This window comes from Diaphorina citri, unplaced genomic scaffold (assembly GCF_000475195.1).
Source record: "Diaphorina citri unplaced genomic scaffold, Diaci psyllid genome assembly version 1.1 scaffold2651, whole genome shotgun sequence".
NCBI classification, from domain to species: Eukaryota; Metazoa; Arthropoda; class Insecta; order Hemiptera; family Psyllidae; genus Diaphorina; species Diaphorina citri.
The window spans coordinates 12,081-35,732 of NW_007380068.1; the positions used below are offsets into that span (position 1 = coordinate 12,081).

Here is a 23,652-nt window from a genome sequence, read left to right on the forward strand (position 1 = left end):
TTTGCAGAGGAATGTTCTCTTATCCTTATGACTCTCCCCGTCTCGCCGCATCGTTTCCAAGCTCTACGCTTCTAGGTGAGCAACAAAAAAAAAAAAAAAAAAAAAAAAAACATCGTCTTTTGGATAGTACGGTCCGGGTTTCGTAGTGGGATCCTGACTAACTGCGCCGACTGCTTTTTGCGCTGGGAAGACTTTGAGAAGTCCCCCAGCTAGACTAAGCTGGTCTACTCCCTGTTTGAAGTCCCCCAGCCAGACATATACCCCCTAAAAAACAAACAATAATAAAAACCTTTTACCTTGAGGTACAGCTTGGGTCTGCGTCTGGTAATCACAGGGTCCGTCATTCTGTTCCAGTTCCGCCAATACAGGGGCCTGCGTTGAGAACTGGCCTGAAAACAGGGCTTCCAAGTCTTCACCGCCCTTGGTCTGACTGGGCAGTAGGTTGTCCAGGCCTCCCAGCTCGAGGGTCGAGGGTTCGTCGTCAAAGTTGAGCTTCTTGGGGGAGTGGTGGAGTGGAGAGGTTGGCTGACTGTCGACAAGAAAGCTCGCGTTCCGACTCTGTAAGGGGAAGGTAAAACGGGGAAAGTTGTTTGAAAAATTTAAAGTAATTTAAGCACTATTTTTTTTTCTTCCAATTTTTCACTTGGTCCTACCCCTACCTAATAAATTGGCGAAAAATTAAAGACACCATTTTTTTTAACATTTTTGCAAAATTAGTATCGGAATCAGTATCGGAAAGCCGTTCCGCAGTTTTTGTGGAACAAAAGTTAGACAAGCACATAATCTAGGGGTATTGGCACAAAAGACCTGCCTACTGTTCGTAGTGCAAAAACGGCTCGAAAGGGGGGGAAATGTAGAATTTACTTCGTTCATAAAGTATAGTTACCTTGCTAACAGTCTTATCACATCCAGTCAGAGTTACTACAGGAGAAAACACTACTTTATCATGAGCAGGAGTACAGCCATTACTTTGTTCTGTATTCATTCCCATCTGATAGGCAGGCAGTTCATCATCTGAAAATACAAAGGCAATTTTAATACATAATGTTCCTGTTAGAGGAAAATTATCTGTTTTGTATGAAAACTTCTTTTTCTTCGCCTTTTCCCGTGCTCAGACGGGGTCGGCGTTTTTCGTCAGCCTCTCAATCAGCCCTAGGGTGATTGCTTTGGGCTGATATTTGGTTTTGGCAACACAAATTTTACTAGTGGATGCCCTTCGCACTCAACCTTTGCTATTTCTTTAGCAGGGGAAATTTCAGGCTGGTGTCCTCCCTGTTTTAAAGTCCCCCAGCCAGACAGAAAAACTCCCTATAAATAATAATAAAACACGTAGATTCTGCTACCTATAACATACCATCACACTCCATGGCGTTTCCATCAGTCTTCTGAGTCATAAACATGTCGAATGTTTTGCTTTTGGATTTCAAAGATCTCGGCGATTCTTCTACTTGGGATGGTTTATCTTCATCTGCAAAACAAATGTAAATGTGTTAATAATGGTAATATCGTATTTTGTGCAGTATCAAAGGCATGCCGCAAAACTTAAATCCAGCCCTGACTTATTGTGCTCTACTCCACCTATTAATTACTACCTACACTAACCAACCTCAGGGGCGTAGTGGTTAGCAAAGTGGACTTTGAATCTGGAGGTTGGTGGTTCGAGTACAAGTCAAGTCATAAAATTTAGCGTAGTATATTAAGCGGGGAACGATGTTTGTGACAAGCATTTGTGCTTAACACAATTCAAATCCTTACTACCTATACAGGTTAGAGTAGGGTATTTTTTTAAGAGGTTTGGCAGAGGGAACTGTAACTGCTATGGTCTTATCGTCCCGAAATCGAAGAGAGAAGGAAGACAGGATAGGAAAAAGCCAGCCGTTCCGAGAACGAACATTATCCCATCAGGATAAAATCCGCCCCGGGCGGAAATCGAACCCGCGCATACAAGGCAGACGCACTACCAACTAAGCTAACCAGGCTGGCAAGTAGATAATTTGATTAGTTAGTTTGCTTTCTATTTGAATAGATAGCCAAGGACCTAGTACTGATCTAGTAGTAATGGAGCAGTTGCAAATGGGTAAAAATTATAAATAAATGGTCGATTCCTAGCTTTCAGAAACGGAACCAATTCCGATGGAGCATGATCTTTGATTTCCTATGGTTTATAGTGAATATAGTGCAGTTTCCAAAAGAGATTTTTTTCTTTAAGAGGTTTGACAGAGGGAACTGTAACTGCAATGGTCTTATCGTCCCGAAATCGAAGAGAGAAGGAAGGAAGACGAAGAGAGAAGGATAGGAGAAATCCAGCCGTTCCGAGAACGAACATTATCCCATCAGGATAAAATCCGCCCCGGGCGGAATTTTTTGAAATCAACCCCAATCAGATTGCTTGATCCGAAGTTAATCCAAATACGCTCACTTGTGGCCTCGGCCATCAATGATCTACTAGTGTGGTTGCTTGTCCAAAGATAGTCTATTCGTACTCAATCTACAAGCATCCCCCTATTTGGGTTCTGGGGCACTCTATTCGGGTTTTGGGGCACTCTATTCGGGTTCTGGGCCGATTTCTATTTCACTTCGGGGGGGCGGCTTTTGTACTACAGGGTTGGGGTCGTTCCAGGGTTGTATTTCGGCCGAGCCGAACACGAGATAGAATAGATTGGTGACCGCCAGAATTATGAACGTGAGCCAAAACACGAGCCTCCATTCCGACATTGTACTCTGAAATGAAAATTGGAGTTAAATATAATGGAGCAACCTCCGTGGCCGAGTGGGTATCACACTAGGCTTGCACGTAGGAGGCCCGGGTTCGATTCCCGGCGGGGCCGCAGTTTTTTTTCGGCTCTGTGCTTGGCGTTCAGGGTGCACTTGGCCTCGTGAAGACAATTGAGTGGCTACTTTTATTGAGGTGTAATAATCGGGGAAAGATATTTGTGACAAGCTTTTCAGTATGCTTAACACAATTAAAAATTCCATCCTTCCTTATTTCCTTCATAATAATGCTCATTTTGGTTCTGGTTCAGAGCAAGGAACTTAGTCAGTTGTACCTAAAACCTAATTATTTAAATGATAAAAAAAAGTAGCCTCCGTGGCCGAATGAATATCACACTAGGTTTGCACTCCGGAGGTCCCGGGTTCGATTCCCGGCGGGGTCGAAGTTTTTTTCGGTTCTATGATTGGAGTTCGGGGTTCACTCAGACTCGTGAGGACAATTGAGTAGCTACTTCAATCGAGTAGCGACCAGTGGCGACATTAGGTACCAGTATAAAATGATGACCCGAGTAAATGAGAATTATTAAATAAAGGAGGCACGTAGTCATGCTGTGATACCCACAAAAGTTGTGGAGAAGCTCTCTGCTTTACCACAAAGAATGGAACAGTTGCGCTTACTTGGGTGATGTTTCAAAGTCATAGAGCAGGAAAAATGAGGACCAACGGAATTTTTCTTTTTCTTCTACGACTTCTAGATACCGAGATAAATCGATCTAAAAAATACCGGTAAATCGTGAAGTTTGTCGTCACGGCATACGCTCCCGTAGGCGATGACGTCATAATTCATGACTCCCGCTTCGTTTGTTTGTGCGCAAGCGTTTCTGCGCATTTTGACGTGAAATCTGACGTCACAACTCTTTGAACTTTTTCATTAGAACGGCAATTAAAAATTGAATTTTCGACCTTTTAAAGTTACTTTTTCGGAGTTTTGACCTCAGATTTGAATTTTTCACTACTTTTTAGGTAGGAATTGGCATACCCTCTCCCAAGAGAGGAGCAACCAGACTCATAATAATAATAATAATAATAATAATAATAATAAATACGTAGGAATTGACCGTTTATTTATAATTTTTACCCATTTGCAACTCCTCCATTGAGATTAACATTTAGAGAGAAACAATCAATAAAATTTATCGAAGGCCTGCACAAAGTTTGAGAATAATGGGTTACAATTTTGTTTTTGAGGTTTGATAGAGGGAACTGTAACACCGGAAGTCCCCTGTCCCGAAATCGAAGAGAGGACAGGATAGTAGAGAGCCAGCCGTTCCAAGAACAAACGTTACCTGTAGAAAGCCAGCCGTACCAAGAACAAACGTAAAATATTTTTATTTCATTTTATTTTTTTTTTAAGTTAAGCAAGGTTTATATACTTTTCTGTAAACCTTACCTATGAAATATATAAGACCTTGTTTAGACTGCGGGAGTAAAGGGACTTTTCAGTCTCATTCTGGCAGGATAAACAAGGTATATTCTATTCTATTCTTACCTGTTCAGGATAAAGTTCGCCCCAAGCGGGAATCAAATCGGCGACCTTTCCCTCATAAGGCAGACGCGTTACCCTAAAAGCTATTTGGGCGTGTTTTCAGCCTTGAGAGGACAATTGAGGTGACTGAGGAGCTTCCAGAAAGACCTTAGTAAATGAATGAAAAAACTTACTTCAATGACACAGTCTGTCCAGCAGGTTTCACTTTGGCAGCGGTATGTTTCATAGCCCTCTCTAGAAGTCTGCGTGCACCCTCTTTCAGATTCGAACTTGGCCTTATATCATCATCAAGCTCAATGAAATCATCACTCCCATTGGTCGGCTTCAGCGTGATTGGTTAGTTTCAGACTTGTATCATATATCCTATCCTCTGTAAGGAGACGTTTATGTCCCCCAGCTAGACTAAGCTGGTCTACTCCCTGTTTGAAGTCCCCCAGCCAGACATATACCCCCTAAAAAACAAACAATAATAAAAACCTTTTACCTTGAGGTACAGCTTGGGTCTGCGTCTGGTAATCACAGGGTCCGTCATTCTGTTCCAGGTCCGCCAATACAGGGGCCTGCGTTGAGAACTGGCCTGAAAACAGGGCCTCCAAGTCTTCACCGCCCTTGGTCTGACTGGGCAGTAGGTTGTCCAGGCCTCCCAGCTCGAGGGTCGAGGGTTCGTCGTCAAAGTTGATTCCGCCAATACAGGGGCCTGCGTTGAGAACTGGCCTGAAAACAGGGCTTCCAAGTCTTCACCGCCCTTGGTCTGACTGGGCAGTAGGTTGTCCAGGCCTCCCAGCTCGAGGGTCGAGGGTTCGTCGTCAAAGTTGAGCTTCTTGGGGGAGTGGTGGAGGGGAGAGGTTGGCTGACTGTCGAGAAGAAAGCTCGCATTCCGACTCTGTAAAAAGAGACAAAACGGGGAAAGTTGTTTGAAAAAATTAAAGTAATTTACTTAAGCACTATTTTTTTTCTTCCAATTTTTCACTTGGTCCTACCCCTACCTAATAAATTGGCGAAAAATTAAAGACACCATTTTTTTTAACATTTTTGCAAAATTAGTATCGGAATCAGTATCGGAAAGCCGTTCCGCAGTTTTTGTGGAACAAAAGTTAGACAAGCACGACCTGCCTACTGTTCGTAGTGCAAAAACGGCTCGAAAGGGGGGGAAATGTAGAATTTACTTCGTTCATAAAGTATATTTACCTTGCTAACAGTCTTATCACATCCAGTCAGAGTTACTACAGGAGAAAACACTACTTTATCATGAGCAGGAGTACAGCTATTACTTTGTTCTGTATTCATTCCCATCTGATAGGCAGGCAGTTCATCATCTGAAAATACAAAGGCAATTTTAATGCATAATGTTCCTGTTAGAGGAAAATTATCTGTTTTGTATGAAAACTTCTTTTTCTTCGCCTTTTCCCGTGCTCAGACGGGGTCGGCGTTTTTCGTCAGCCCCTCAATCAGCCCTAGGGTGATCGCTGTTGGGCTGACATTTGGTTTTGGCTACAAAAAATTTACGAGTGGTTGCCCTTCGCACTCAACCTTTGCTATTTCTTTAGCAGGGGAAATTTCAGGCTGGTATCCTCCCTGTTTTAAAGTTCCCCAGATAGACAGAAAACCTCCCAATAAATAATAATAATAATTAAATTGTAGGTATTATTGGGAAGCCAGAGGTAAAATGACCTAGTAGTCAAATAGCCCGACATTTGCAAACAACAACAACAACAACATATATAATAATAAAACACGTAGATTCTGCTACCTATAACATACCATCACACTCCATGGCGTTTCCATCAGTCTTCTGAGTCATAAACATGTCGAATGTTTTGCTTTTGGATTTCAAAGATCTCGGCGATTCTTCTACTTGGGATGGTTTATCTTCATCTGCAAAACAAATGTAAATGTGTTAATAATGGTAATATCGTATTTTGTGCAGTATCAAAGGCATGCCGCAAAACTTAAATCCAGCCCTGACTTATTGTGCTCTACTCCACCTATTAATTACTACCTACACTAACCAACCTCAGGGGCGTAGTGGTTAGCAAAGTGGACTTTGAATCTGGAGGTTGGTGGTTCGAGTACAAGTCAAGTCATAAAATTTAGCGTAGTATATTAAGCGGGGAACGATGTTTGTGACAAGCATTTGTGCTTAACACAATTCAAATCCTTACTACCTATACAGGTTAGAGTAGGGTATTTTTTTAAGAGGTTTGGCAGAGGGAACTGTAACTGCTATGGTCTTATCGTCCCGAAATCGAAGAGAGAAGGAAGACAGGATAGGAAAAAGCCAGCCGTTCCGAGAACGAACATTATCCCATCAGGATAAAATCCGCCCCGGGCGGAAATCGAACCCGCGCATACAAGGCAGACGCACTACCAACTAAGCTAACCAGGCTGGCTAATCCCGGGTTTGAATCCCGCCTGGGGCGAACTCTATCCTAAACAGATCAGGCTAATGAAGCAGTTGCAAATGGGTAAAAATTATTAATAAAAGGTCGATTCCTACATAAAAAGTTGTGAAAAATCCAAATCTGAAGTCAAAACCCCGAAAAAGTAACCTTAAAAAGTCGAAAATTCAATTTTTAATTGCCGTTCTAATGAAAAAGTTCAAAGAGTTGTGACGTCAGATTTCACGTCAAAATGCGCAGAAACGCTTGCGCACAAACAAACGAAGCGGGAGTCATGAATTATGACGTCATCGCCTACGGGAGCGTACCTATACAAGTTAGAGTAGGGTTTTTAGTGTCTCCAACTTACCATTCACATCTTTGCTTTCTTCCTCATCTTCTTCCTCTTCCTCCTCCTCTTTATCTTCTTCTTCGTCTTCCTCTTCATCCGCACTCACTCCTTCTTCATCGCTCACTTCTGCCTCTTCGTCCACGAATGCACTCTTCACTCTCTTCTTCTTCTTCCTTGGTTTCTCCATTATGTTTTCTTCCTCTTCGTCTTCTTCTGTTGTCAATTCTTCTTCATCGAACTCTTCCTCCTCTTCTTCTTTGTCTGCTTCACAGTCGGATTTTTCGCCTGGGGGGAAAAAAAAGAGATTTTTTAAAAAGTTATTTAAGCGCTAATAATATGCCATTTTGCCCTTAAGCATTCTTAGATCGCTCAAAGGGGCAAAAAGTGACGTATTTTAACCATGTTTTTAGGTCTTTCATAGAATTAATACAACTGCGACATACTTTAGACTCGTGTAATCTGTGTTGTAACATGTCCATCATCAGATGAGTGAGAAAAGACAAGCGCAAGGCCGCGGGTTCGATTCCCCGCCCGGGGCGGATTTTATCCTGAACGGATAGTGTTTGTTCTCGGAACGGCTGGCTTTCTCCTATCCTGTCTTTCTTCTCTCTTCGATTTCAGGACGATAAGACCTTAACAGTTACAGTTCCTTTCGGGTGCAATAGACCTACGTACTGGAATCCACACGCAGGAATTCCGTCAGGAAAAACCCTCGTTTCAATGTAATGTTCCCTCTATCCAACCTTTGAAAAAAAAAATCATCATTATTTTGGCTTACCGGCATACGTTTCCTCGTCCATCTTCGCCTCCTCAATCCTCCTCATCCACGCCTTCTCTCTATTCTTCGCCATCTGCTCTTCCAGTTGTTTCTTCAACACCACCCGTCTAGCTCCCGGCACACACTCAGCGCCTCTGTTAGACTTGGCTAGTTCAGCATTATCCTCCAGTACAATGGATAGGGCTTCACTGGAATAACCTGTGATTTCACCCTGCGAGTCTCGCTCTGTGCTTGTAATGCTGCAATATTGAATTTGAATAGATCAGTTGCGCTTACTTGGGTGATGTTTCAAAGTCATAGAGCAGGAAAAATGAGGACCTAAAAACGGCGGTGAAACACTCATATTTTAAACTAAATCCCCTTTAGGGGTGAGCTATTCATTTCTAACGAAAGTCACAACTTTGGGTCGGGGTTGTGTTTTTTGGGTCACCAGGAAGCTATTCGCTATGAAGATTCATTTTTTCCCCCCGAACTTACATGTACGACCCGAGAGCTTCTCCTTTCGCTCTCAGAGGAATGGAAGGGATGGGCTTCCTCTTCTCAAGAAATTCAACTTGATTTATCTTCTTTTTCATTATGACTTTCAACATTGGTTTTTGGTTTCTCATCTTCGGAGTCACTCTCGACTCTAGCAATTCTTTTCTTCTTAATAGATTTTGGTTTTGGACTATCTTCTAGTTCTTTTTCATTCTCGTCTTCAGAAGATGATTCTTCTCTAGTATTGATAGGATTGGCTAATGGTGCATCTTCATCACTGTCAGATAGAACAATTCTATTCTTGGTCTTTCTACTCTGGAATGGTGTATCCTCGTCTGAATCATTATACATCATGACATCTGCAGCAGCCATGTTTTCACACTTAATACTCTGAAAAAAAAAAGTAAATTAAAAATGACGGTAATTATGCAGAAGTCACGTCCGTGGAAAAGCTCCTTTTTGTATTTAACCTAACCCTAATATGATAACACTGGTCACTGCTTGTTTGTGCCAGTTCCTTTGGTAGCAATATTCCACGGACGTGTCTTCTGCACAAGTACCAAAAACTACTAAAGGTAGCCTTGTTAACTTGGAAGGTAGCACACCTGCCTTTTAAGCACCAGGTTGCAGGTTCAATGCCCTTCCAGGGTAAACTTTATCTTGAACAAAAACCATTTGTTTTTGAAACAGCTAGCCTTTTCCTACCCTGTCCTTCCTTTTGATTACGATATGATAAGATCTCTAGTGTTACAGTTCTCTCCATCAAACCTCTTCTTTCAAAACACCAAGACCTAGAGGTGATGAAGAAGGTAGATACTCTTTAGGTAGGTTCTCTAGCTCAACTTTTGGTCCCCTGAAAGTTACTGAATAATAATGATTACCTGTTAATGTTTCATTTCTCTAGACTGAATAATCGTTTTGATTACGATATGATAAGATCTCTAGTGTTACAGTTCTCTCCATCAAACCTCTTCTTCTAAAACACCAAGACCTAGAGGTGATGAAGGTACTCTATAGGTAGGTAGGTTCTCTAGCTCAACTTTTGGTCCCCTGAAAGTTGCTGAATAATAATGATTACCTGTTAATGTTTCATTTCTCTAGACTGAATGATCAGTATAATCACAATAATTTATTATCAAAAACACAAAACACTGCGAATCAAGAATAACAATAACTTTTCAATTTTCCATTTTTTATCATTTATCTTTTTGAAATTTTGAACAAAAACAACAAAATGAGCAAAATCTTGAATCCGCGGGAAAATATTTTTTACCCGCGTGTCACGGAGGCTGGGAAGCAGTGGACAGGACACGACACTCATCTTGCGGTTCAATATGCATTGCGTATAGCTAACCCTTTCAAATTTCAAGGCGTTTTTAGCTTTATGTTTTTAAACGAAAACCAGGTAGGTAGGTAGGTAACTAGGCTGGTAGGTACAGCTACAGAAAGCAGCATTTTTAATTACCTAAATATTTTTTACTTTTTTGTTTATCTGCTGAAGATACAGTGTAGTTAGGTATGAGTATGAACTTTAATCAAAATCGGACCAACCAATCCATCCATTGCATTGGACAATTTATTTTAGGGTAACAAAAAGACAATGTAGGTAGGTATTCTGCGAAATCATTGAGTTTTCTTATTCGTTTATTGTATTACCTAGCTAAAGATACTGCCTACTTACCAAACTTCTTTATTTTGTCCATAAAAAAAAACTAGGTACCCCTGAAGAAAGAAGAAGCAGATCCAGGATTTTTCGCATGATGAAAATGATGTCAAATGTTAGAGTTTCATTCAGTAAACATTTTCGCGTCACACTTAATCAGGAGCTTTAAGTGGGATTAACATTCTCAAAATAGGTACCATCATGTTTGCATACACACTCCCGTTTTAATTTTACATCATTAGATAAGCTAGATAAATTTCGAGAAAGCTATTTTGATACCTACTTATTTTGAGAAAGCTAGATAAATGGCACAATAGGTTTATTAGGTTAAAGGTACCCTATGACACAAACGAAACGAGTTCAAAAGTTCAAAGTTTTATTTAAATCGTCCAACTCTCAAACGGTTCCGATTTTGATGAAATTTGGCAAAATTGTTCAACACATAAAGAAACCGTCTTATTTAGTTTTGGGCTATGGAACTTCTAATTTGAGTAAGTAACATTTGGGATTTATCGGGTCTATATGGGTCACACAGCCCTTAAGAGCCTTTTTCCTGAAAGAGTTTTACTGAATCTACAGAATCCGTAGAAGTAGGGAGGCAGATCGGAGCTTTCAAAGGGAGGGGGTACCTCGAAGCAGGGCTGTATTTAGATTGGCGAGGGGACCCGGGTTCTCCCTCGGGCTTTACTACTTTTCCTCTTTTTCAACTTCCAGGACTCCGAAAATTTGGAGCATTTCCCCCCCCCCCCTCTCCCCCCCCTCACACTAGACCATTGTTTGGACGTTTTGGGCTCCCTTGATAAAATCCTAGATACGGGCCTGCTAGTTGGTAGGTAAGAGGATAGATTTTCAAGCTGGTTGCAAGGGGATATAGCTTTTCGAGCGGGTTAGGTAGCACGCAAAAACATCTCCCTCTGACGTTCAAATTAATAAACGGGAGGGATTATGATTTTGATTTCCTTAAGCCTTTCCAAATTCTAAAATGTGTTCGCCTTTTTTACTTTCCTTATCCTATAAGAAGGAAAGTAATGTAATCGGGTCGAATTTTCGATGGTCAGATTTTAGTGCCAAAACACTTTTTGAGGTCCCTAGCTAGAGCCTAAATCCAAAGTTTTAGCAATTGGTCCGTGTGTGTGTGTCTGTCTGTCTGTAAACAAAATATCTCGAGAACGGTAAGAGCTAGAGACTTGAAATTTGGTATGTATCTTTCAAATGTGACAAGGATGCGACACGAAACTTTTGGTTAAGACCGGTGCAACGCTTGGCGGCATTTTACCGCTTTTTGGCGGTTTTCGGTGTAATTTAACAATATCTCGGGAACGGTATAAGCTAAAGACTTGAAATTTGGTATGTAGTTCACAAAAGTTTCGGTGTAATTTAACAATATCTCGGGAACGGTATAAGCTAGAGACTTGAAATTTGGTATGTAGTTCACAAATGTGAGTGTAATTTAACAATATCTCGGGAACTAAGCTAGAGACTTGAAATTTGGTATGTAGTTCACAAATGTGACAAGGATGCAACACAAAACGTTTGGTTGAGATGGTTGCTACGGTTGGCGGTATTTTGACCGATTTTTGGCGGGTTTTCGACCGCTTTTTGGCGGTTTTTCAGCTATACTGACTAAACGGTTAGAGATATATATTGTAAATGTTACAACAGAACACCCAAATAAGCACCATTCAATAGGATAAGGAAAGTCGTGTGATGTTCACACAACACTCAAATAAGCATCATTCAATAGGATAAGGAAAGTCGTGTGATTTTCACACCAGATTTTTTTTTTTTTTTTTTTGCCGCTCGAGAAAAAGTTTTCCCAAAGGGGTGAAAGAGAGTTGAAGAAGGGAAGAGAAGTAGACGGAGGAAACGTCAAGAAGGTGCGCGAAAGAGAGAGGAAGGGAAATGAAGGGTAAGTAGGAAGGCGGAGGAAGTGGAGAAAGAAGAAGAAGATGAGGATAACGAAAGGAGGAGGGATGGAGGACAGGAAAAAGAGGAATGGGAGAGAGGATTTCCTAACAATAATTTATTTTAAAATTCATACCTAATTCCCTCCGACAAGGATTTTCAAAAATCCCTCCCTTTTGTCCCTCCTCTGGTGTTCTCTTTGTTTTCCTTCGGGGAGGAATTAACACAAAGGGGTAATATTTCGGGAGAAAGGTAGGTACGATGAGGTAAAGTCGTACTGTCTTTTTTTTTACTCTTTTTTAGGACAGGTGGGGGTATCGATCATATTTCATTTGACCTTCTCCTCCTCTCTTTCTCATCCTTCCTCTCTTTTCTCTTCTTTTCTTTGTACAAAGATAGGATTCCTGTTCTTTAGAATAATTTTGACATCTTCATGGAATGGTGTGCTCTTTTGTTTCGGATGGTTTTTACTCTGTGGTGAGTGTGGTGAATATTAGGAAAGATGGTCGGAAGAGTCATCGAATTTTCGGTCATACAATGGCTTCAGAGGTTTTTAAAAAATCTAACAACATACCTAACCTAACCTAACCTAACCTAACCTAACCTAACCTAACCTAGCCTAACCTAACCTAACCTAACCTAACCTAACCTATACCTATCTACATTTTTTTTTTTGTAGCATGACGTCATAACATTGTGGTCCTTTCGGAACAGTGCGAAGGAAGGTTCTTTTGAAATACATAGTTCCCAAATTGTTTGGTGGGCACTTTTTTTTCCTTCTTTTTGCGTCCTCAATATCCGTTTTTGACACCCTGTAAGTCGTAATCATAACACAGGATATTTACGACAAAATGTTACAACCTATAATAATATGTAAAACCTACAAAGTTTCGACCTCCTATACCTACATCTACCTATCTAACAACATACCTACCTATACCTACCTATCTATATGTGTTGTATACTCATACTTACTTCAATCTACTTCCTCCCTCCTTCTTCGCCTTCTCCTCTTTCTTCTTCCTCTACTCATCTACATGTACCTCTTTTTTCTCCTCATTTGCCTCCTCCTCCTCCCTTTCATTCTTCTCCTCCTTTCCCTACCCCTTCATTCTCCTCCTGTTTTTCTTTATATACTCCTTCCTTTTTCTTCTTCCCCTCCCCCTTCATTCTCTCTTCTCTCTCCTCCTCGTTTCCCTCCCCTTCATTCCCCTATTTCTCCTCCTCCCTTTCATTCCTCTCCTCCTTTCCCTACCCCTTCATTCTCCTCCTGTTTTTCTTTATATACTCCCTCCTTTTTCTTCTTCCCCTCCTCCTTCATTCTCTCTTCTCCTCGTTTCCCTCCCCTTCATTCCCCTATTCCTCCTCCTCCGTTTTCTTCTCTCATAAAACCTGATATTTTATTCACGATCTTTCGCCCATAAAAAATCATAAGGCTAAAAAGTAGAAACTTTGACACATTAAAGCCTTTATGACCCCGAGTATGTAGGTTCAAACTTTCCTTATGGCGTTTTGTTACCTACGTTGTATGTTTTAAAACCCATTTTATAAACGAGTAGGAGCATGATGTAGGTAAGAACCTATTCTGAACATAAAAAAGAAGGTATAATATTCCAAACTAGCATAGGAGGCAAAATTTTAGCTCGACAAACAAACATGTAGATGTTCCCTACAAGTAAGTATTCATAGAGAGGTATATAGGTACTTAATGTGCATAAAAAAAATTAGGCACCAATACATAATGTAGAGCACAAATGCTTCAAATCGGGTATACAAGTTCATGAAGTTCAGGGTATAATCGAAATATGTATTACTTTCCTTCCTATAGGCAAAGAAAGTAATAAACCTCTACCCATGTAGGCTGTAGGTATCTGAACTGAAGATAGAAATGGACCACAATTCTTGATTGATCTCTCGTTAGATCGCGAATTTTACTATTTACAAGCCGACCTATGGTTTCCTGTAGGTATCCGGTATCCGGGTTGTACATGTGATTGGTTGGTTACTCGGGATACCAAATTTCCTGTTGGACGGTTCCGGTGGTTGATTGGTTACATCTTCGTCATCAGATGGAGGTCGAATCGAGTCTGTCCAATCAGTGAAGAGCTTCTTTTTTACTGCCGCTTTTTCCGATGATTGTTTGGCGTCGTCTGAAATACAAAGAAAATCATTTTGCATACTATCACATGCATACAAATACATGCAATGTTGCATACAATCCAATAGTTGAAATGGAACTTCTCCCAGTTAGAGTCTTCAATCAAGTAAGTGTCAGCCTAGAGATCTTGGTTGGCAGCGCGTCTGCCTTGTAAGCGCTAGGCCGCGGGTTCGATTCCCGCCCCGGGCGGATTTTATCCTGAACAGATAATGTTCGTTCTCGGATCGGCTGGCTACCTTCTATCTTGTCTTCCTTCTCTCTACGATTTCGGGACGATAAAACCTTAGCAGTTACAGTTCTCTCTATTAAACCTCTAGAAAAGGTTTTTCCTCATTATAAAAATACAATGCATAATAATATGGGGTTGAGTCAGCACTTACCTGGTCGTGTATCAATGTCATCACATAGATCAGCAGCGTACTCATCCTCCTCCATCAGCTCAGACTCAGTCAGGTTAAATATATTGCATTCACTATCACCCTGCTGACTGACACTAGAACCCTGCTTACGATGAAGATCGACATTTCCATTCTGCTGATTCACATTTAAATCACTTTTCTTTGCCTCTTTCTTTGGCTGATTCACATTTAAATTACTTTTCTTTGTCTCTTTATTCTGCTGATTCAGATTTAGATCACTTTTCTTTGTCTCTTTTTTCTGCTGATTCACATTTAAATTACTTTTCTCTATCTCAGTCTCCTTTCCTCCAATTGCACTAGGACTAGATTTCGACATTTTTTGACTTGAATTTTCACTTGGACTTGGATCCGCAGTTTCCGAACACTCATTTGAATCAGAGGAACGTTTGCTTTTATCTCCCCTTTCTAAAGTCTTTTTGCTTTGGATATCTTCGTTTTTTCCTTGTACATTCAGTTCTGATTTTTCGTTTCCTCTTGAGGATTTTCTGTTGACTATGTTATCGAGTTTCGAACCATTTTCAACGCCTCAATCAGCCCTAGGGTGATCGCTGTTGGGCTGACATTTGGTTTTGGCTACAAAAAATTTACGAGTGGTTGCCCTTCGCACTCAACCTTTGCTATTTCTTTAGCAGGGGAAATTTCAGGCTGGTATCCTCCCTGTTTTAAAGTTCCCCAGATAGACAGAAAACCTCCCAATAAATAATAATAATAATTAAATTGTAGGTATTATTGGGAAGCCAGAGGTAAAATGACCTAGTAGTCAAATAGCCCGACATTTGCAAACAACAACAACAACAACATATATAATAATAAAACACGTAGATTCTGCTACCTATAACATACCATCACACTCCATGGCGTTTCCATCAGTCTTCTGAGTCATAAACATGTCGAATGTTTTGCTTTTGGATTTCAAAGATCTCGGCGATTCTTCTACTTGGGATGGTTTATCTTCATCTGCAAAACAAATGTAAATGTGTTAATAATGGTAATATCGTATTTTGTGCAGTATCAAAGGCATGCCGCAAAACTTAAATCCAGCCCTGACTTATTGTGCTCTACTCCACCTATTAATTACTACCTACACTAACCAACCTCAGGGGCGTAGTGGTTAGCAAAGTGGACTTTGAATCTGGAGGTTGGTGGTTCGAGTACAAGTCAAGTCATAAAATTTAGCGTAGTATATTAAGCGGGGAACGATGTTTGTGACAAGCATTTGTGCTTAACACAATTCAAATCCTTACTACCTATACAGGTTAGAGTAGGGTATTTTTTTAAGAGGTTTGGCAGAGGGAACTGTAACTGCTATGGTCTTATCGTCCCGAAATCGAAGAGAGAAGGAAGACAGGATAGGAAAAAGCCAGCCGTTCCGAGAACGAACATTATCCCATCAGGATAAAATCCGCCCCGGGCGGAAATCGAACCCGCGCATACAAGGCAGACGCACTACCAACTAAGCTAACCAGGCTGGCTAATCCCGGGTTTGAATCCCGCCTGGGGCGAACTCTATCCTAAACAGATCAGGCTAATGAAGCAGTTGCAAATGGGTAAAAATTATTAATAAAAGGTCGATTCCTACATAAAAAGTTGTGAAAAATCCAAATCTGAAGTCAAAACCCCGAAAAAGTAACCTTAAAAAGTCGAAAATTCAATTTTTAATTGCCGTTCTAACTGAGTTTCAGCGTGAATTTTTTCTAGAGCTTCTGCTGATGACTTTCGTTGGGCCTGAACAAAGAGAAACATTTTTTCACTTGAGACCTTTGAGTTTCAGCGTGAATTTTTTCTAGAGCTTCTGCTGATGACTTTCGTTGGGCCTGAACAAAGAGAAACATTTTTTCACTTGAGACCTTGACAGTTCTATGTATGTACCTACAGAGACTTAAAAAAACTAGTTTTTTTTCCCTGTTTTATACTTAATTCATTTGAACTCTGTTTGGTTTGTTGTTAGATCCATTTCTAAAAAAAAAAAAACCTACATAGCAACAATTCTTTGGGGTATTTTCTTTCTTATTCTGCTTGATTGGAATAGTAGTTATTAATGATGAACAAATGCTCATTGTCAATGTACCTAAGTAATAAAATCTGAACTCTTTTCACTCCCATTTTTTTCCACCTCCATATAATTTTTATCCGGGGAATAAATATCCAAAGTACTCACAGGTTTTACTTTTTTGTCTTTCTTGTTGGCTTTTCCTTTGGCTTTTGCTTTGTCCCTGGACTGTTCTCCTGATGACTTGTGATTAACATGATCATCCTCCTTGCTGCTTTCTTCGGAACTCTCGGCATCATACAAATCTTTGTTGGAAAATTGAATTCCTGACACCTGTGTTGAATGGGTAGAAATTTTAAATTATGAGGGCTTTAGATAAGTAGGTAGGTAGGTAAATATTTTGACTAAAAACCTAAGTAGGTACCTGTATGTTTTGATTTTATCTCCTCTACCCCCTAGAACCTAGCACATAGGTGTTCTCTCTCTATCTCTCTCTCTCTCTCTCTCTCTCTCTCTCTCTCTCTCTCTCTCTCTCTCTCTCTCTCTCTCTCTCTCTCTCTTCTCTACATGGCTCTTTTGTTAGTTCATAGCCTGGCTAAAGTTATGTTCTTGTATTGGGATCCAAGCCAAGGTCAATCCAATCTCCCTGTCTTTCTCTGTCTCTTTGTCTCTCTCTGTCTCTCTCTAAAATAAAAAAAAGTAAAATCTTTCATTCTTGGATTATTCACCATTATCATGGTTTCCCTCATATATTAATGGCTATCTTACCTCATTTTCAAGAGTAGAATTTAGAGCAGCATTATCTTCAAAATCTGATTCACTAGATCCATTGGGTGATCTTTGAGGAGCCTGAAAATGTTGCAAACAAAAATATATCACTTAAGAAAAAAAAAAAAATAAAAAAAATGTAATTTAAAATTTAAAGGTGATTTTTGTTGTAATGCTGCAATAGAATAGTGGAATTATTAAAGAAGTTGGGGCAACCTAAGAGCACCTGGTACACACTCAGCACCTCTGTTAGACTTGGCTAGTTCAGCATTATCCTCCAGTACAATGGATAGGGCTTCACTGGAATAACCTGTGATTTCACCCTGCGAGTCACGCTCTGTGCTTGTGATGCTGCAATATTGAATTTGAATAGATCAGTTGCGCTTACTTGGGTGATGTTTCAAGCTCTGATGTTGTAATGCTGCAATATTGAATTTGAATAGATCAGTTGCGCTTACTTGGGTGATGTTTCAAAGTCATAGAGCAGGAAAAGGGCTGAGGAAATGGAAAATGTATATGGGGCTAACCCGATGTTACCCATCGGTCTTTTCGGGATGATATTTTTGAGATATTGAAAGAAGCTTGACGGATCCAAGTATTAGTCACAAAGAGAGTGTCCTTCTAAGTATCTAAGTTTTTCAAGTTATTACATTCTGTTTGGGGTGCCAATTAAATGGAGATTTGCCCGGAGAGGAGAGAGGTTTGTAGGAGAGTTATAGGAGACACAAGTCATACTTGCGAGAAATTTGAAGACTGTTTATCGACGTAGCTTGGAAGATCGTGCTGCTCGAGAAAAATATGTACATATTTGGTGATATTAGGTCTGTTAGTCATTCCGACGCGGGTACAATGCGAACCCGACGTGAAGTGACGCGTGTTTTTCATTCCACTTCCCCTCCTTTAGCGTCGAGCGTAATTTCTCCGCCCGTGTTGTCCACGCGAGAAGGTGAGCGGTTGTTGCGCTTTACCAGCAGCGTCTTGCTGTCCGAAGCGTTCTGAAATTTGTCTGCCCGGGGCACCCGATGAGCCAAGCGTACGGTGGGACATGAAATCTGAGTACGGTGCACCGGTACCAAGTCGACTTCCAAGTTGTGACCGACTTGCGAGAGGAGTCTTCCAAGATTGACAGGAGCTTCAATTTCTGTGTTAAACTTGATTGATGGTGGACCGCCAACCTGCATGGATGTGTTCTTTTGTCAATATAGTTTTAGATTGACGGACACAGATTAGAATTGGAAGTGGCGTTAATGTTATTTTTGTATTTGCCTGATTGTCCAGTAGTACCTACATACTTACTTCTATTTATTAGGTATCTACTTACTTTCCACTAGGTACCCTATCTACTTGTAGGGGTAACGGTAAGCGGTAAGTTCTGGTGCCCATTATTGGGTACCTATAACTCACTTTGGGGAGTTGTGGGAGGGAATTCAGTTTTTTTCTTATCACCACCACGACGAGGAGTGATAATGTGTTTTTCGGCAAATTGCTCCTGACATTATATGTCAGACAACCCAAAATTCAGCTCGAAAACCAAAATGATGTTTTTTTTTCTCCCCCCACTCTTTCTGCTCTTTTTTGTGCCTTCTCACCCTTTCCCCTGTCTTTCTCAGTTCTCACCACTTCTACATAATTTGATGGATGTCATAGGTAATATCATAAGAGTACTCCAGGGCCGGAAACAGGACAGGTACCAAGTCGAGTAATTTTTCCACCAAAATCCTGAACTTTAATTATTTCATTCCAAAATCTTTTGATCTTACCTACGTTATAGGTAAATAGGTACCTTCTTTATATCGGTTCGATAAAAAATGAAGATGTTACGTTAGGTAGGTACCAAGTCGAGTAATTTTTCCACCAAAATCCTGAACTTTAATTATGTCATTCCAAAATCTTTTGATCTTACCTACGTTATAGGTAAATAGGTACCTTCTTTATATCGGTTCGATAAAAAATGAAGATGTTACGTTGTTCCATTCGATGTGCGAATTATTATTTATCTTGGCATTGATTTATCAATTTCTTCCCCTGTCACTGTCCTTTCTTCATCTCCTTCCTTTTGACCATGTGCGTGCGGAGCCTGTCTTTTGTTCCACGGTCTACGGGTTTCAAATCCGGGCCTTGTGTAATAATGATATTTTGGTTTTGGGATCCTGGATTCATGTAGGGTGAGAGTTTTCAGGGGATTCATGTGGGAAGAACTTTGGAAAGGGGAAAGGTGTTTCAGGAGAGTGATTGGAGGGGGAAGGTGTTTCAATTTGTCGTCATGACGTGGCGTTTCCTTGTAAGCAAAATGCTCACTGACACTTTAGGCAAAATGCTACCCAATATTTGAGGCAAATGGCTGCCGAACACTTAAGGAAAATGCTACAGGATATTTGAAGCAAATATAACTAAACATTTTAGGCAAAATACTAGGTACCGGACATTTTAGGTACAATGTTTTGAACAAATTAAGCAAAATGCTCTTCGAAAATTTAGGTAAATTTCTACCGGACATTTTTAAGCAAACAAATCCCCGAAATTTGACAACAGTATTCGCTCGACACGAGCCCTGTTCCACAAAAGAATTCCAAAAACACCCCGTAGAGAACTTCCAGAAAAATAGAAAGTAATACATAAATCCTGAAAATCTCAAACTCACTGGTGCGATGCAGTGTGGATTTTCTTTAAAATTTCTCTCGAATGTCTTTCCGCAAACCGCAACACATCCCAGAGCAAACATAACATATCGACACACAAATTAAAACCAACTCAAAAGGAAAAGCTTTGGATCTGGTCCAAGAGTTTTCCCCCCCGAAAATTTTCGACGACGAAACACACAAATATCTTTTCATATTGGCGATGGCGTCTTGGTTTATCTGTTTGTGTAACGGCGAAGTCTACTCGTGTGTGATTTTATTTATGTTTCCACCGCATATACAGGAGGGTTCTGAGAACTTACAAACCTATGCTAATGCGGGGGAATCTTCCGTAAAATCTGCAGGATTTTAATCCTGAAAATTAACCAGTTTTGCTAGCGGACCAAGGAATTTCTGAAGCTGTGTCTACTGTCCACACATAGTCAACGTCAACAGCCGTCGATCGACGAGGTAAATCTAATGTTGTCGAGGCCGTGTGGATGGTTTCAGGCGATATCGATCAACGGCCGTTGACTATGTGTGAATGCGGGGGAATCTTCCGTAAAATCTGCAGGATTTTAATCCTGAAAATTAACCAGTTTTGCTAGCGGACCAAGGAACTTCTGAAGCTGTGTCTACTGTCCACACATTAGTCAACGTCAACGGCCGTCGATCGACGAGGTAAATCTAATGTTGTCGAGGCCGTGTGGATGGTTTCAGGCGATATCGATCAACGGCCGTTGACTATGTGTGAATACACCTTAATAAAGGAGGCATTTTTGACATTATTCAAGTAAATAGGCCACCTGGCCATCTCCATAGGTGGTATTAACTCATTTTGTAATGATCAGTCATAATCATTATATTCATTATCATGTTTTGATTAAAATTACGTCAATAAATTAATTTTCGACTGTGAGAACACTCCAAGTGCTTTTTAGTTAGTATATAATGTGCCTATAATTCAATTTATTTCTCAATTCTCAAATAGTCCAAAATGAATTTATAGGAGGAAATAGAGGAATGGAAAGAGGAGAAGGAGAAACAGATGAAGAAGGGGGTGAGGCTTCAAGTTTTTTTTAACTAAGTGGAAGAGTCAGGTCCCATCACGACCACTCTAAACTCTTAAAACTTAAAATTGCACGCTTATGTCTCTCTATAGAAGCAGAAAAATGCACCAAAGGATTAACAAAATCATAAAAAAAGTACAAATCCTCTTTTTGCTGCGGTATGAAAAGAACTGGAAAGGATAGGAGAAAGAAGGGAGGAGGAGGAGGAAAAAGAAAACTAGGAATAAGTGGAACGAGAACAAGGAGAAGAAGAGGAATGGAAAGAAGAAGAAGAAGAAGAAGAAGAAAAAAAAGAATCTGCACACTCCAACAAAAATTTTCCTTTCATTTCTTTTTCATGCAGCCCGCCATCTCTAATTATTCTAGCTCGTTCATAAGATACACCCTCGTAAACATAATCTAAAAAGTATCCCACACCCTTTCCCACAGTTCCCACAAATTTTACCCTTTTCTCGACCCACCGATACCCAGGCTATGAATAGAATTGAAAAAAAAAAAAATCATGCCGCATTTAAAGAAGAAGAAGAAGAAGAAGAAGAAGAAGAAGAAGAAGAAGAAGAAGAAGAAGAAGAAGAAGAAGAAGAAGAAGAAGAAGAAGAAGAAGAAAAAAAAAAACGGCTTTGAGTAGTTAAATGTTTGTAAAAAAAATCTTGTTTCCACGTCACACGACTTTCCATTACCTCTATGTGTTTTTCGATTGAGAAAATTAGGTAGGTAGTGTACCTACGTACCTATTAGGTAACTACCTATGGTAGAGTTGAAGTGGTTTGAGCAGTAGACTTCGGATCAGTGATCAGGAGATTGGTGGATCGTTTCCCAGTCATGTCATAAAATATTTTCATAACACATAAATTCCACATTATCACCTATCTATAGTGAACTAATTGACCAACAATAAGATAAGTAGATAATTATGGAGTAATAACATAGGGTAATAGAAAGTAAAGAGAGAAGAGGGCAGGAAAAGGTGTGGGGTGAAATTTTGAAGCAGCATTTTTTTAGTACCTCTACAATTTCTTTTTTTTTTTTTTTTTCAAGTCAATGATATTCGGCTGAAAGCTGGTGAAAAAGGGAGGAAGAAGAAGGAGGAGGAGGAGGAGGAGGAGGAGGAAAAGAAGCAGGAGGGGTAGAAGAAGCACATTGCACTTGTGTTTTCTCCCTCCTGTTCTCTTCCTCCTCCTCCTCCTCCTCCTCCTCCTCCCCCTCCCCTCTTTTCCTCCTTTGCGTAGTATATTTTATGGGTTACTAAGCCTAATTTTGTGAAGCTCTTTGTACAAATAAGGAGCAAGAGGAATAATAAAATAAATATCTTAAATCGCATTCAGATCCCTTTTTTATGGGTTTCGTTCCCGCACTACTGTTGTCAAATTTCGGGGATTTGTAAATGTCCGGTAGAAATTTACCTAAATTTTCGAAGAGCATTTTGCTTAATTTGTTCAAAACATTTTACCTAAAATGTCCGGTACCTAGTATTTTGCCTAAAATGTTTAGTTATATTTGCTTAAAATATCCTGTAGCATTTTCCTTAAGTGTTCGGCAGCCATTTGCCTCAAATATTGGGTAGCATTTTGCCCAAAGTGTCAGTGAGCATTTTGCTTACAAGGAAACGCCACGTCATGACGACAAATTGAAACACCTTCCCCCTCCAATCACTCTCCTGGAACACCTTTCCCCTTTCCAAAGTTCTTCCCACACGAATCCCCTGAAAACTCTCACCCTACATGAATCCAGGATCCCAAAATATCATTATTACACAAGGCCCGGATTTGAAACCCGTAGCCCGTCGAACAAAAGACAGGCTCCGCACGCACATGGTCAAAAGGAAAGAGATGAAGAAAGGACAGTGACAGGGGAAGAAATTGATAAATCAATGCCAAAATAAATAATAATTCGCACATCGAATGGAACAACGTAGGCCGAATTTTAAACTCGGATTATCATTTAATCCTGGTCAGGATTAGCTTCTAGGAGAGCTATTCTATGTGGGAAAATAATGTTGGACAATTAGTTTGACTAACTAAGACAGTAACTGAAAGTAGTTTAAAAAAAAAATCTTAAAACCTCTCCGAACACTCTAAGCCTAACCGCCCCTAAAAGGTAATCCGGTTTTAAAATTCGACCCTAAGTTTTTCAAGTTATTATACATTCTGTTTGGGGTGCCAATTAAATGGAGATTTGCCCAGAGAGGAGAGAGGTTTGTAGGAGAGTTATAGGAGACACAAGTCATACTATGGGTTTCGTTCCCGCAGTTTAGTGGGTATTTTGGGGAACAGGCTTTTCATTTTTCAACTTTTTTCGAGGAAGAAAAAAAGAAGGAGATTAAAATGGAAGAAATGGAAAAAAAGTACCCTGTTGTAACGTAATAAGTGATTTTACCTATTCGTAGTAAGTGATGTTACCTATTCGTAGTAAGTGATATTACATATTACCTATTCGTAGTACCTAAGTGATATTACCTATATGCTTACCAACTTATCGGTAGTACCTACCTATCACCTATATCTAATAAGACGACAGCGGTTAGCTCCACCAAAGTCAAAATAACTAGGTACGAAAGATCAACTTTGATGCATTAACGAAATCGTTTTTTACCTCCCAAGTTTTTCTTCCTGCCTTCCTCTTAACTTCGCTGGATCCCTGCTTCTACTAAGGCTAGCCGCACACTATCAGATAGACCTGACAGGTACACCTGATCAGGTCCGCCTGTCAGGTCTACCTAATAGTGTGAGTGCTCATCAGGCATACATACCTAACAGGCGGACTTTTTCAGCAGTACCTATCAGGTCTACCTGATGGTGAGTGGCTGACCTAAGGGGTG

The 23,652-nt window shown here is 40.2% G+C and overlaps 1 protein-coding gene and 1 long non-coding RNA gene across 2 annotated transcripts in view; both read right to left on the minus strand.

Annotated features, from left to right (window-relative positions):
- LOC113471591 (claspin-like) overlaps positions 1-9,035 on the minus strand; it is a gene marked incomplete at its 3' end in the record, with an annotated part of 9,890 nt that extends 855 nt beyond the window's left edge. The window contains 9 exon segments of the mRNA XM_026830846.1: positions 297-372; positions 4,956-5,141; positions 5,447-5,574; positions 6,020-6,133; positions 7,007-7,273; positions 7,767-8,005; positions 8,244-8,271; positions 8,321-8,633; positions 8,949-9,035. Of these exon segments, the coding sequence (XP_026686647.1) occupies positions 297-372; positions 4,956-5,141; positions 5,447-5,574; positions 6,020-6,133; positions 7,007-7,273; positions 7,767-8,005; positions 8,244-8,271; positions 8,321-8,615 (1,333 nt within the window).
- A 7,117-nt stretch (positions 9,036-16,152) lies between these two features.
- Positions 16,153-17,229, minus strand: LOC103519293. Its single transcript, XR_541893.3, has 3 exons — positions 17,147-17,229; positions 16,547-16,711; positions 16,153-16,202 (listed from the first exon to the last, which is right to left on the minus strand). It is a non-coding gene; the product is annotated as an uncharacterized LOC103519293 (long non-coding RNA).
- Between the last annotated feature and the right edge of the window lie 6,423 nt (positions 17,230-23,652).